General features: G+C 41.6%; 2 protein-coding genes across 3 annotated transcripts; one reads left to right on the forward strand and one right to left on the reverse strand.

Annotated features, from left to right (window-relative positions):
* Positions 1–2,447, forward strand: LOC100825579 (two-on-two hemoglobin-3). The gene is made up of 4 exons (XM_003563649.4): positions 1–371; positions 512–642; positions 1,805–1,949; positions 2,062–2,447. The coding sequence occupies exons 1-4, from the start codon at positions 229–231 to the stop codon at positions 2,156–2,158; spliced, it is 516 nt and encodes a 171-aa protein (XP_003563697.1). The 5' UTR covers positions 1–228; the 3' UTR covers positions 2,159–2,447.
* A 5,989-nt stretch (positions 2,448–8,436) lies between these two features.
* Positions 8,437–9,417, reverse strand: LOC100844427 (cuticle collagen 2). 2 transcript variants are annotated; one of them, XM_024457092.1, is made up of 3 exons: positions 9,259–9,417; positions 9,005–9,139; positions 8,437–8,800 (listed from the first exon to the last, which is right to left on the reverse strand). In XM_024457092.1, the coding sequence occupies exons 1-3, from the start codon at positions 9,359–9,361 to the stop codon at positions 8,646–8,648; spliced, it is 393 nt and encodes a 130-aa protein (XP_024312860.1). In that variant the 5' UTR covers positions 9,362–9,417; the 3' UTR covers positions 8,437–8,645. The 2 variants fall into 2 exon arrangements, with proteins under 2 accessions (XP_024312860.1, XP_003560624.2); XM_003560576.4 differs by having other exon boundaries at positions 8,437–8,806.
* Between the last annotated feature and the right edge of the window lie 4,635 nt (positions 9,418–14,052).

A 14,052-nucleotide genomic window follows, 5' to 3' on the forward strand; every position in this document is an offset into this window, starting at 1 on the left:
CCCGCCGCGCGTGCTCGCCACGCGATTGGCCTTTGGAGAGTGGCGACCAGCCGACCACAAAGGGTGGTGCGCTTCGCCTGAGCCGCTCGCCGCATTCGTCTTTCCAATCGAGCCAGTCAACTGAGACACAGGCCGCCGCCAACCAAAGCTTGGGGCAGGGAGCGGAGCCCTCAGCCGATCGCAGATCACCGAGGCGCCGCCGCGGGGTTTGAGTGCCCGCAAGGAAGGATGCAGTCGCTACAGGACAAGGCGTCGGAGTGGAGCGGCGTGGCGGCAAGCGACGCCTTCGCCATCGACGAGGGCAACGCTTTCGAGGAGCTCGGCGGCACCCCGCAGCCTTTCGTCGACCTCTCCACCAACTTCTACACCAGGTCGGTCCCCGAACCTTCGAATTGATCTGCTCCTTGGTTTTCCCCGTCTTCTCTGATCTGGTCTAGCCCTGCCCTCCCCCCCTCCCCTCTCCCCTGGTTTCTCTTCTGAATTTGTGTATGTGGTCAAATCAACGTAACAGGGTTTATGAGGACGAGGAGGAGTGGTTCCGGGAGATATTCTCGGGGTCGCAGAAGGAGGACGCCATCCGGAACCAGTACGAGTTCTTGGTGCAGCGGATGGGCGGCCCGCCGCTCTTCTCCCAGAGGAGAGGTAACTTAATTGACCCGGCCTCTCTAAACTCTAAGCTCCAATTATTTGAGGGCATGTGGTAGTTTAATCCTGTGTGTCATCAACTGATTAATGGGTAAGGAAGATAGAAGGGATGGCCAATCTCTTATCATGTCGTCTCGATTTGTCAGGAGTCTTAATTACGAAGATGAATATTTTGTTTGCATGTCAGACAATTGTGTTTCTGAACTAAATTTGAAAGTTATAAACGTCTGGGTTTCCATTGGTTGCTTGAAGCCCCCAAAACATCCACGATCATTTTATTCCTTCATAGCTTTCATGTCCAGGATAAATGATCAGCATTTAACTTCAAACCGATGAGGAAGCTTTCATTGTTAACTTTAATTGACAGGCGAGAACAAGATAGAATTCAACTCCTTTGATTTTATATTTCAGACCATCTTTGGGTAGCACCATTGCTTTTCTTTATGGCCAGAAGAGTATTTTGGTAAAAGTAGTTTCTTGTTATATTGTGTATTTTTACTGTAGTTATTCGGAAACACTTCTGAGTGCTTCATGCCTTGGAGCATGCAACAATGATTTTGTGCTTTGTTTATTTCACAGCTGACTGCCTGCTGATCATTCATCTGATCAGAGTGGATTCAAATTATCACCTATTGTTGTCAGGAAGCTTGTTTTGTCAGCGGCATATGTTTTCTAGCTTTATTTGTGACACTTTACTAATAAATCGCTTGCATTTCCTAGCCAAGACATATGTTATCTTTATATTTGTAGTGACTAATAATATTCTGTGCCATCATCTCATCTTCACATACCTGTTTGCAGTTCTCTTTATATTTTTGTAGTGACTAATAATATTTGGTGTCATTATCTCATCTTCACATACCTGTTTGTAGTCCTACCTAATCAACACATGGAAGTTTGAAGCAATGAATTTTCTCCCCTTTTTGCATAGTGCTTTCTGTTTGTTTAACCTTTTTTTGTCTGGTAACTATTATGCTATGGATTTTTACTGGCTATTCTGCATTCTCCGCTCTTCTCAGAAGAACTACCATTTTTCTACTCGTGGCAACTAATAGCATCAAGGACCCTTCACGATGTCACCAAGCACTTGCAGATCATATTAACTCATCTTAATTGTTTATTTATCAAAGAAGATATCTCTTTCTGATTATCATTGTAGGCCATCCTGCCTTGATAGGACGACATCGACCATTCCCAGTAACCCACCGAGCTGCAGAGCGATGGCTACACCACATGCAGCAAGCTCTGGAGACTACTGAAAGCATAAACCCTGATATAAAAACCAAAATGATGAATTTTTTCAGGTCTGTGGTATAATTGAACTAGTGAACTCTCCCGACCTTGGTCTAAATCCAACCATCGACATCATATCCTCCAAGCCGCTCTAATATCCTATCATTTGTCATCTTGTTCCAGGCACACTGCATACTTCCTTGTTGCGGGTAACGAGCTGACAAGGCAAGCCCAAGCAGTACCACCGTGCAAACATGCAACGAGCAAACCAGCCGTGTAACCGTTCGAGCTCAACCAGTTAATAATAATTCAGCTGCTGTGCTTCTGTAGAAGTCCCATGTATAATGGGAGTTAAGCTACATTCATAGGTACTATAGAATTCCCCATGTACAATGGGATCCCAGCTACATTCAAAGAAACTGTAGAATTCCCATGTAGAACAGGATCCATGCCATCTATGCATTTACCGAAACGACGACACTGACTGTTGTAGGTGCATAAGCCACTCTCTAGCAGAGAGCATCTCAAAATGGATAAAATTGCCTACTCAGTTTATTCGATCTTCTGTCTTTGTGTGTTCTGCCAGCTCCTGTTGCCTTCTTGAGGGCATGATTTTTCAGCTCATCCTGTATCGGTGCTGAACAACTCGTGCTGCTCCATCCAGAAAATAAATCTACCAACAACTATTATATAACTATTGGAGATGCCCTAAGAGTGTGTGCTACAAGGTTCCTTTTTTATAGGAAAATGAGTGGTACGAATATTTTTTATTAGAGAGAATTCCATATTTGCCACTCAAATTTTGCTCATATGCCCAAGTGCCACTCAGAATTTCCTTGTTCCAAATTTGCCACTCAAATTTTGCATGGAGTACAAATATGCTACTACCGTCAGTTGACCGCTAGTTGACCGTTAAGTAAGAGATGAAAAGACAATTTTGCCCCTAGATGGAGGTACCTTTTACAGTCTTTCATGATATTTCTCATCTAATTTGTTAAGAATGGGTGGATAGAATTGCATCGTTGTATACTATCTATTGTTACCTGCTGCATATATTCCACCAAGACAATTGCATCTGATGCGCCAGCTCCGTTAGCTTCTATTTTTGTGTTCTCTCGGCAGGTTCCAGGTTTGGTTAATGTTGAATTTGCTGATGTTAGTTCGATTATGGCTAATGCAGGCTCATCCTTGATGGGAATAGGAACAACAACAGGTTATCTGTTATTGTAGTCTTTAATGCTTTTTGAAATCCAGTAGCAAAATCTGCATTTAGGTACAACACAAACTGAATTTCAATCTCATTCATGTCTTTTCTGTTTGTATTTTCCCCATCATGAAAGAACTAGTGGTTCATACGAAAAAACTAACAAGTGTTCATCTCTTATTTAACGGTCAACTAGCGGTCAACTAACGGTAGTGACATATTTGTACCTCGTGCAAAATTTGAGTGGTAAATTTGGGACAAGGAGATTCTGAGTGGCATTTGAGCATATATGTAATTCTCTCTTTTTATTAAGCAAAGAAACTGACATGGAAATCGACATGAAATGAACTCGAGGACCTATGCCCCATGATAAGAACAAAAGTTGGAATTAGGTACACGTTGTAGCCTGATTTGATATAGTTTCTCGTGTACTCCTATAGTTGATTATTTGCGCTATGCAAATTTATTCAAAATATAGAAAATTACTGTGGGTATATAATGAAAACTCAGCAGTTGGACAATCTGCTAAATCTTTCAATTAAGTACCATAAAAAACACATTCCAAAAGTTAGCTACTTTTCACTCATGAGTCCATATGAAAATCATATTTCAAATTTTATTTTATTGTTAATTCGAAATTTCATTCAAAATGTTATTCCAATTTTGTTCTAGTTTTAGACTTCATATAGGGTTCTTATGAAAATCAAATGGTTGATTTCATTTTTTGTTCCTAATAAAACTAGGGTTGCATTCTTTATCTAGTAGATGAACATTTTGTATTAAATTGTACCAGAATTTAGCTATCTTTCAACTTTATACAGAGTTTGCTTGCAGTAAGACATTACAAATGTGCTTTTATTTGTTATTAAGAAATTATATGTAAAATTGAGTTAGGTCGTCTTTTGGTTCATGATCTAGAGTGGATCACAGTCATTCTTGCAACAAGTGGGTTTGAATGCTTATTGAGGTTCTTCTTGTCCAGTTTTGACTTATTTTTGCTCATGTATTTTCCTTCTTTCCCCCACATTTTGGCTTTATGTATCACGGCGAGATGTGAGTCTCCTAATCATAGCCAATTTCTTTGGAAGTTGAATTTGTCTTTTAATTTTGTGACATATCAGAAAGCATGTTGTGCAAATTGTTATGAATTTTGTTGTTACTTTTGAATGATGAACTAAGTGATGTAATAACGATTGTACCCAAGTTGATCCTCACACAAGCGGACTTGACTCAAGTACTTCATGATTTTCGGTTGGAATATATCGGCACTGGATTCTTAGAACTAAATTGAAGTACCCTGCTGCTGCGGGCATGTGCCTGCCTTCCTGCGTAGAGCACAACAGCATGAGGGAGCCTTGTAAACTGAATCTGACAGCTACTTACTAACACAGTGAGCTCACTGTCTGTATATCTTTATTAATTCTGAACCGGACTTTCAGGTACGTTTCATACAACCTTCATTTGTTTGGAGGTAATTCATACAACCTTCATATATACCAGGCCAGGGTCACATTTGCAGTTTTATTCAGAGTATATGCGTACGAGACGGTATTACTGTCGGTTCAGTATTTTACTGGCAGCAACGTATAGTGCTTGAGGGAGCTCAGCGGAGCTCAGGGACGCATCATGGCTGTCCAGTCCCTCCATTGTACGGGGGAGGGGGCGCAGGGTAGACGCTTGGACGGGTGTAGGGTTCACCCGGTCCGCACCTGTACGCTTCCGTGCACCCACGACCGGCTGATCCTGGTTCTTTTTTTGGAAGCGGAAGTGGAAATGGAAGTCCTGGAAAGGAAACAAAGCATCCATAGTTACTTAGTTAGAGCTCAGGACTCGATTACAGTGGTAGAATGAGAACCTCGTTTCAAGAAAGAAAAAGGAAGTGACGACGCACGGAGAGGAAGAAGATCAGAGATTTTTTTTTTCCAATGAAGAGACAGTTTTGAAGCACTAACGGCTGAAGTCGCGGGCTCCCTGACAGACGGAGCCGCCCATGAGTACGGCGGCGACGAACAGCGGGATATGCAGAAGGAGCAGGAAACGTGAAGCTCTAGCGGAGGATGCCATGGGCGTTCAGTTTCACTGGCTCTCTGATGAGTTGAATCTTCGATCGAGCTGTATGCCTGTATAACCTCCGCTGCAGAGCTTGCTGAAGACCCGTATATTTATAGGCATTGATTCCCATAGAAAAATCCCAGGGATCTAGTAGAATTCTCGTTTGGTGCATGCTACTAGTGGGCCTTCACTCTTCTTGGTGCGCACAAGTTTCTTGGTACTCAGTTTTCTCTAGTTAGTTAAGGTCGTGGCGAATACTTGGTCGTGCAGGACCAAGATGTAGATAACCAAATGGCGACGACGCTACTTGATAAACCAATTGAGTGCTGCCAGGTATATAAGTTTGACAAGTGTTTGGTTGCGGTTGCGGTCACACTTCCTTAAAAATCGTTTACCCTCAAATGTCTTATTTTCTAGGCAAACTTTTGTCACATTTGTGGCAGCTTTGATGAGTTTGGAGCTTTTCGAACTATGCCTGTAGATACATGCTAAATGCTGAAGGCCCGTATTTATAGACATCGATTCTCATAAGAAAATATCAAGTTAGGACGCTCAATGTCTCTTAAGCATTTGCAAACTGCCGTCTCGAGAGATCAAGCATTTTGTGTGCTGCACACTTAGGGCATTTTGCCCCTGAGGATAACCTTATCCTTGTCGCACATCGGTGACTCAATTTTCTCTGATCAGTCAAGGTTGGGGCAACTTGACCATGGGAGCCTGGGAGGCCACCAAGCGGGTCTCCGGTCATCATGGCACAAGGAAAAGCTACATACCTACGTGTAGCGCTTCACTCGCGGATGTGACATACTCATGTTATAGTGTAGCCAGTCTGCTACGTTTCACTACTAGCCACTAGGCCACCAGGGCATCTCCGACAGTTTGTATGTTATTTTGTGTGTTAAAATGATCAGTCATCAACCAACAACATATCATACAAATAATTCAGTGGATTGTTTGTTGGCTAACCAACAATAGGCGAGAGAAATAAGTATTTGCTCTCTCATGCATCTTACCTTGGAGCTTGTGCATGAGTTGTGTGTTAACCCAAACAAGTTTGCCCTTTCTCTCTTCATTTAATAGTAGCCACATCATCAAAATGGCCAACATGACAATTTTACCAATATCTATCTTACAACTCTTGGAGATGCCCTCAAGGCAACAAGGCGCAGAGGCAGAAAATATTAGTGATAAAGAGGGCCGCAACAGAAAATATGATTATTGGCGGAGGCAGAAAAGACAGTACAGTGCGTATCAAAATGATGGAGGGTCGATCTGAAATTATGCGGCCATCCATAATGGTTGAATACCTCCTAGTCACCCACTCCACGGACTAGCTTGAGCGCACACTGTTGAAACCACCTCCTTATGGTATCTTTGGATCACAAGAATCGTAAAACACATAAATTGGAAAAATACATGAATTCGATCTGTACATTAATGTAACTCATAGTTATCATAGACACAAAAGAATTTTTCCAAAAGGTCTAACATCTTGCTAGAATTCATATAGGATTAGGGTGTAGGAAACTAATCCATAGGAATTTTGGAAGATGCATTCATTTGAAGCAAAGAGTCTTAACAGGAAAAACTTTATGGGTTGAAATCCTATGGAAACCCTTCAATCCAAAGAAGCCCTTCATGACTTATCCCGGCAGAAAAACTGCCCGTAGGTTTGGGCCATTGTGTAGTGGTGGTGCTTCACTCGTACATGCGTCACGTTACAACGTTTACTAAGTCTGACTACGTTTCACTATTTTGGTTCCCAAGCGATCAAGGCAACACCCAGGTCAATCATTCTCCGCCCATGATCACGTGTGTTGATCCTTCGCCTCCGAAGCTCCGGCGCTGGTTGGCACGCGGCCATTTCTCATCGTTCTTTATCATCAAATCTTTGTTTTTTAGGAAAAAAAATTAAAATACTAATGCCATGACAACAGTGGAGATGTCCCTCTGGCGTATTTCTAGCTATCATATGATGGCGTCTTCTTTAGCGTCATCATGGAGCTCATGAGGGTGTGAATCTGGTCCAGAGACCTCACAGGTTTTTGTGTTGGAGTTGTTGTCTCATGTGGTTTTCTATATCTGGTGCACTGGAACTCAAGATCATGCTTCCTCCCAAGTTCGGGGCATTTCCCAAATCGACGTGCGAAGGGTGATACTTTTTCTTCGTCAATGCAGTCGAGTTCCTGATGCGGTGACTAAAACCTCTAAGGGGCCGGTCGGGCTTCTACAAGTTTTGTAGGAAAGATGAACTTGTTTTTGTTTTCCCATTTGTATATAATCATTAAGTATTAATTATTAATTGCAAATATATTTTCTCAAAAGAGAAAATAAACAAAGGGCTCATTAGTTCTGAAGTAAAATGTCTCTATGGAATCTTTTTATGAGAAAAGAACCTTTACTTAATTCTTATCGCCTAAACATAGCAAGATGCATACAACCTCTAAAGTCAACTAATTACAAAGAAATGCATAAAACCAAAAAGACTATTCGGCGCATGTCAACAGGGTGGAGCGTAAATCGTGAGATCATGCCGTCATCCAATGGACAATGGTTGAATACCTCGTGAGTCCTGACCAACCACTTCACTTGTGCGCACACTGTTGAAGCCACCTCCTTATCTCCACTTAGCTAGTGTACATGTACAAGAGCTCTCTCTCTTCTTTGCCCATTTTTAAAAGTGGTATTCTTTAGAAAAAAAACTTATCATAATATAACATATACACTTTTAAAATTTGGTTGTAAACATTGACCATATGCACTCTGGACAAGAAAGACAAATTTTGCATATGTGGATAACACTATTCATTACTCGTTATGTAAGACAGAGGCGGCATCGAAGGAACTATCATGCGCACTATGAAGAAGACTTCATGGGGATATACATATATTGTTTGAAAATACGTTGGACTCATAAAATCTTCCTTGTGTAAATTGAAATAATACGATCTGTTTGAACTGCATGTGTTGTGGTGACAAGATACTTAAAACAATAAGATTATTGGTTAATTATAAATAAATTGTGATACAGCTTATCAATATACAACAGTAGCGGTCTTGCTATATTTCAGGGAGTGTCTATTCCTCGGTCGACTTAGAAATACTTATTTCTCAATCGACAATCATATCCATTTGGTTAAGTTTTTTTCATATTTTAATTTGTACTTGCAAAATTCTTGAACAAATCTCAATGATTGGATTAGGCGGTTGTTAGCATTGACTTAGAAATAGCAAAACCGTATAGCACATCCCTCTAACTCTTAATTTAACTACGGTTGCAAACATTTTCTTGGCAAACTGAGAAGACAAATTCGGCACGTGCATTAGGATAGGTAGCAAGACACCTAACACACAGTGAGCTCGCTTATCTTTATTACTCATTCTTATCAGGCTAGGGCCACGTACACTTGCTTGCATTTTATTCAGAGTATATGTAGAGTACGAGACGATATTACTATCAGTTCAGTAATCTCGTGGCAGCAAATAGTGGCGAGATAGATCGAGGGAAGCATCAAGGTCGTTCGATCCCGGCGCCAGCGCCGTTGCTGGGGGGCATTTTGTAGCGGGGGCTGCCAGGACCGCCGGTGTAGGAGCCGCCAGGACTTGGGCACACTCCTCGGATGCACGCAGGACCGTTAGGGTCCAGAGGGCCGGGCTTCACTGTTGCTGCTCCTCCTCGAAAGAAAACGCAAGCGTCCATGCTTATTTAGTCAGAACATGGAACTACAATGCGAGAATAAGAACCTCGTTGCAAGAAAAGAAAAAGGAGGAGATGAGAGCATGCACGGCGCACGGAGAGGAAGAATTAATGAGGATATAACTAATGAAGAAATTGCGATGATGCACTGTTTGGAACTCCATTTCACTAACCACTCATGTCGCCATTGTTCGGGGGAGAGGGTCTGACGTAGGGGCCGCCAGGACGGGTGTAGGGTTTACCACGACCTGGGCACACTCCCATTCCGCACGCACCTGGACGGTTAGGGTCGAATATTCCTGGGTGTCCTGGAAAGAACTTGGAGCGAGAATAAGAACCGCGTTTCAAGAAAAAGGAGGAGATAATGGGAGGACGACGCACGGAGAGGAAGAATGAGGATTGAATTTTGGAACGCCGATGCACTAACCACTGATGTCGCGTGCTCCGTGGCAGACGGAGCCGCTCATTATGACGACGGAGACGACGACTAACAGCACCATGAGACGTGCAGCTCTAGCGGAGGACGCCATTGATTCTCTGACGAGTTTGAGGCTTTGATCGATCGAGTAGTATATCCTGCTCCTTGCTTAAGGCCTATATTTATAGACATCGATCCCCATACCGTTTCTTCTTGTTAGAACCTGGCCGATATGCATGGCTCTTCAGTATGGATAGTGCACGCTACTGGCTAGTGGGTTAGTGCATTTTACCCTTGAAGATAATGTTACTCTCCTTGGCGCTTAAGTGATTACTCCATTTTTCTCCGGTTAGTCAAGGTTTTGGCAAAAGCTTGACTGTGCAGGACCACGATCCAACCAAAGCGACGACGACGACCTCATAAACCAACTGGGTATTGCCAAGCAGAAAAAGCTACTCCCTCCAATAAATTGGAAATATTACATGTATCTAGACGTTTTTTAAGAATAGATACATTCATATTTGGTCAAATTTGGGTTAAGAATTTAGGATCATAGAGAGTATGCTTCAACCACGCACATTGTCACTACACCGTTGACGGTTTTGACTAAGAAAAGAAGCGCGAAAGAACAACTCGTTGTCATGAGTGGGCCCAGGCCTATTTCTTAGGTCCATAATTATAATTAAACGTATTGGCAACTACTCTCATAGCATGGACATATTTCCAAAACCGTTCTCTCTACACCATGTGAAGAATATCACAAGACGTAGCAGTTCCATAAGTGATCAGTCTGTCATTTCCATTTCTAAAAGTGTCCTATGGTTAGCGCTACAACATCCCAAGGGTAATATATAATCATTGCCTATGTGTCTCAGTCTAGACAAGTGAGATTAACAATATCCATTCATATACAACGCGTTGTAGCCATGTTTTAACCTATCCACAATCAATAGAGATCATTGCTTTTGTTTTTGCACTTTCGGTGATAAATTTTTGTTATTGGGACGCCATGTGGTAAGATCCTATACGCAACAAATACTTACATTGCCTCCAAAGCCCTTAAATGAAAACCAAGGGATTCTCACTTGGAAGGGCAAGCATATCTTTTTTTCTTTGCCTCGGATGGTTCTCAATTAGAATTTAGGACAATTCCTGGCTCGGGGGTGCCCCCTTCAGGACCAATCCCTTTTTCTTATAATTTTAAAAATTATGATATCATTAAGGCTTCCTTCGTGCCAAACGTTTCTTTTAGGCGTAGCATTGTTGGATTGAAACTGGTGGCCTAGACTGAGCTCCTTATCGCCTTATCAATATGAGCTTACCACTAGCAAGGATGAGTTGATGTGGAACCTGAATCATAATGGATTATTTTTGGCTAAGTCAATGTACCAAGATTTGGTCCATTTTGATGTGCCGCTTCTAACAAGGCATTATAGAAATTGAAGGCGCCTTTGAATCAAATTCCCCTTGTGGATTTTGCAATGTGGGGTCGTTTTAACTAAAAACCAATCTGCTAAAGCAGAATTAGCAGTGTAGTTAAAATGTTGTTTTTGTTACAAGGGTGAGACTACCGTTCACATGTTGGTATGGTGAACAGTATAAATAGCTTCTAATCTTTATTCCCCTTTAGTATACTTCATATGTTTGGTTCTTGGTTGCCTTGGGTTAATAAACGACTGGGTCCGCTCCTTATGGTTGGGATTTTTTTTTAAAGTAGCCATGTATTTCATTATCCATGCGACAACAAGATTACAATGCCTACACACACATGGAAACCACAAAAGACCACAAGAAAAATAGATGTCTTGAAGAATTGCATAAGGAACCGAACCAATAAAAAACTAAAATTTGATTTTGGAGACCCTTCCACCAAGCCAAACCGTTGCCCACCACCAATCATCCCCGCCACCATGGCGTCATTGAAGAAGGGAAGAGGGAGCCCGACATTCCAAGATCTGGAGGAGCACCATTGCAGAAATCATTACCTTTCGAACCGATGAACCAGACCGCCGCATGCGACGGCACGGAAGCTTTGTGGCACGTCGACCGGGGATCATCCTCATGCTCGCCGAATCCAGGCGCCGTCGCCTTAATACAACGTAGTTGAAGAAGATTATTATCTTTGGACAATTTGGCAATGCAATAATGATGTGATTTTAACAACTTGTCCTACTTAGAGTTGACTTTTGTGATGTAATAAGTTTGTACTTTTTTATACTGTGTGCGCCTTATACGAAGAGGCAAGGTTTGATACTTTGTGATTGTATCGCTCAATATGACATTGAAATTAATTAAAAAAACTTTGTTTAAAAAAATCAATGTTTTCTTATCGCATCCATACTTTGTGGTTGTATCGCTACAAAAATCAATGCTTTTTAAGGCATCCACACCTTCTGCAATCATGGGCGGATCCAGTGGGGGTTCCATGGGTGCCCTGGCACCCCCACCAAAAATGAAAATTAACATAGCTATACAACATTTGCACTAAATCTAGCTAGTTTCACTAATGCCTAAGGCTCAAGAATAACTAAATATTGTAGTTAAGCCAGCAGCCTAAGACACGATCATCCAAAACAAGCTAATCATCCTAACTTTAAGCTTATGGGTAATTCCCCTTGTCTTAGAATTGGTCGGTACAATTGGTCTCTCTTGGTTCATAGTCATGTACTCTACTAAGGACAACAAGCACACCGTAATCTATAAAACTCTTTGACAGATATTCCCTCTGTCCCAAACTAACTGACGTGGATTTGTATAAGAGGAAGTATATATATAACTCGTCAGTTAATACAAATCCATGTCAGTTAATTCGGGAAGGAGGGAGTATATAACTCGTGAACTCATATTGACGGCTCAACCATTGGGCAACGGGATGTCTTAAAATTTCAATGTTTTTGATTGGTCCTCCCTTGGATCCATAATAAATGTTTCAGATTTAGTACAACTTTGCACTAAGTTAGTACAAAATCTGAGACACTTATTTAGATCGGAGGGAGTATCAAAGTATTTATATACCAAATTTTGAGATAAAATTCAATTTTGTTTGAAATTTGCAAAAATAAATCTATAATAAAAAATCAATAAAAATATCGAACTGATTTGTAATTCGATATTATTTAAAGTTATGTTCGATAACTTTGATATTGGTACGACACAAGCACCCCAGTGGTAAAATCCTAAATCCGCCACTGCCTGCAATCATGAATCTCGGTTCTCGGATCACCCAAACAATGTGTGCCTCGGGTTTACGTTTGTGGTACTCGTCCCGTCATTTCTACAGTACCATTTTTTTTTCAACGGTTAGTCAAGCCTAGGAGTGGAAGACTGGTAAGAGAAAGCACGATAAGCCGATGACCCAAGACGACGACGACCGTCTTCCCAGGAAGGAAACACTATAAAGTAGTTGTAGTGCTTCACTGGCCTCGTGTTGTCACGGCGTCACGCTACAGAATAGCGAATGCGCTACGTTGAAAAAATTGACTGAAGGTGCCACCATACGAGCTTCTTCCTTTTCTCTAGCGAGCAAAAATTTTGTGCATTTTTTTTAGAAACACGGGCTTTTCTTCCTCTACAATATACTCCGTAGTTTGCCAAATTGACATGGAGGCTGATGCGGCGTCAATAGAAGCCCAGCCCAAGACAACTACAAATGGAAACAGTTGGTGATGCTTGTTTCTTGGGAGATTTGGAATGAAAGAAACGCGAGGGTGTTCCGGAAGATCTTCTCTATGCCCACCGTCGTCGCAAGTAAAATTAAAAGGGAGGCCTCTACTTGGGGGGTTGCGGCTGCCGTTCATTTGAGATCTTTCTTACCGCGAGAGTAGTTCGTTCATGTGCCGGTTTGGCTAGATTTTGTTTTGTTGTTCTCTTGTAACACTCTTTCTTAATCAATATGATGAGCCAAAGCTTTTGCCTCCGTTTCAAATAACAAATGGAAACAGCGTTGTTTCTGCCGACAGTAATCCTTCGTGGGCCGCCTCAGACAAAATCATCCGCTGCAAGAACAACCATTTTCCCTCGCCCCGACAACTGATTTGACGATGGGAAGAAACCATGGAGGAACATCTCGCATATAGTTTTCTCTCAAAAATAAAACCTAGCTTTAAGCTGTTACTCCCTCTGATCCTAAATTCTTGACTCAAATTTGTCCAAATATAGATGTATCTATTCTTAAAAATGTCTAGATACATGTAATATTTCGACAACAATTTAGTATCAGAAGGAGTACCTTATTTGTAAGATTTGCATATCCTCGTCAATGCGTCCTAATGCTGGAGATGGCGTCACGCGGACTAAAAGTCTTCTAGCTGTTCTATGATGTCACAGTCTACTCCATGAAGTTTAGGAGATCACATAGTTCATGTTTTTTCGGACAAAGGACGTGTCTCCGACCATAGTGCGTCCAGTGATTCTAGGTTCATACTTCTTGGAATGTGGTGGGTCATGCGGCTCTTTAAAACATGCAATGTTAGTACAACTTCTGCAGGTAGTCTTTTGTAATTCTCTCAGTAGAGATTCTGAAATATGGTGCAAACGGTGGAACTAGAGATGTTGACTTCGATACTCTTCTATATAAGTTTTGATTTAACCGGAATCTTCGTTGTTATTTTACTTTTTTTTCAATCAGCTGTAACGTAATCGTTGAATAAAGCAAACCCAGGAGAACTATCTTTTCTGATTGTAGAACATCCTAGTTGTGGATATACTGTTGGTAAAATCTGAAAAATATGGAACATACTACCCGCTATTTATTTTTTTCAAATTATGAGGTGCTCATGTGTTTTGAGCTTTGCCTTTGACAAG

This window comes from Brachypodium distachyon, chromosome 1 (assembly GCF_000005505.3).
Source record: "Brachypodium distachyon strain Bd21 chromosome 1, Brachypodium_distachyon_v3.0, whole genome shotgun sequence".
NCBI classification, from domain to species: domain Eukaryota; kingdom Viridiplantae; phylum Streptophyta; class Magnoliopsida; order Poales; family Poaceae; genus Brachypodium; species Brachypodium distachyon.

Excerpts from the sequence above, each read along its gene's own strand:
- LOC100844427 (XM_003560576.4), bottom strand. The coding sequence starts at position 9,361 with ATGGCGTCCTCCGCTAGAGCTGCACGTCTCATGGTGCTGTTAGTCGTC. Across the intron at positions 9,140-9,258 it reads CGGAGCACGCGACATCAGTG|GACACCCAGGAATATTCGAC; the intron begins GTTAGTGCATCG and ends AGTTCTTTCCAG. Across the intron at positions 8,807-9,004 it reads GAACAATGGCGACATGAGTG|GAGCAGCAACAGTGAAGCCC; the intron begins GTTAGTGAAATG and ends TCTTTCGAGGAG.
- LOC100825579 (XM_003563649.4), top strand. The coding sequence starts at position 229 with ATGCAGTCGCTACAGGACAAGGCGTCGGAGTGGAGCGGCGTGGCGGCA. Across the intron at positions 643-1,804 it reads GCTCTTCTCCCAGAGGAGAG|GCCATCCTGCCTTGATAGGA; the intron begins GTAACTTAATTG and ends TTATCATTGTAG. Across the intron at positions 1,950-2,061 it reads AAAATGATGAATTTTTTCAG|GCACACTGCATACTTCCTTG; the intron begins GTCTGTGGTATA and ends ATCTTGTTCCAG.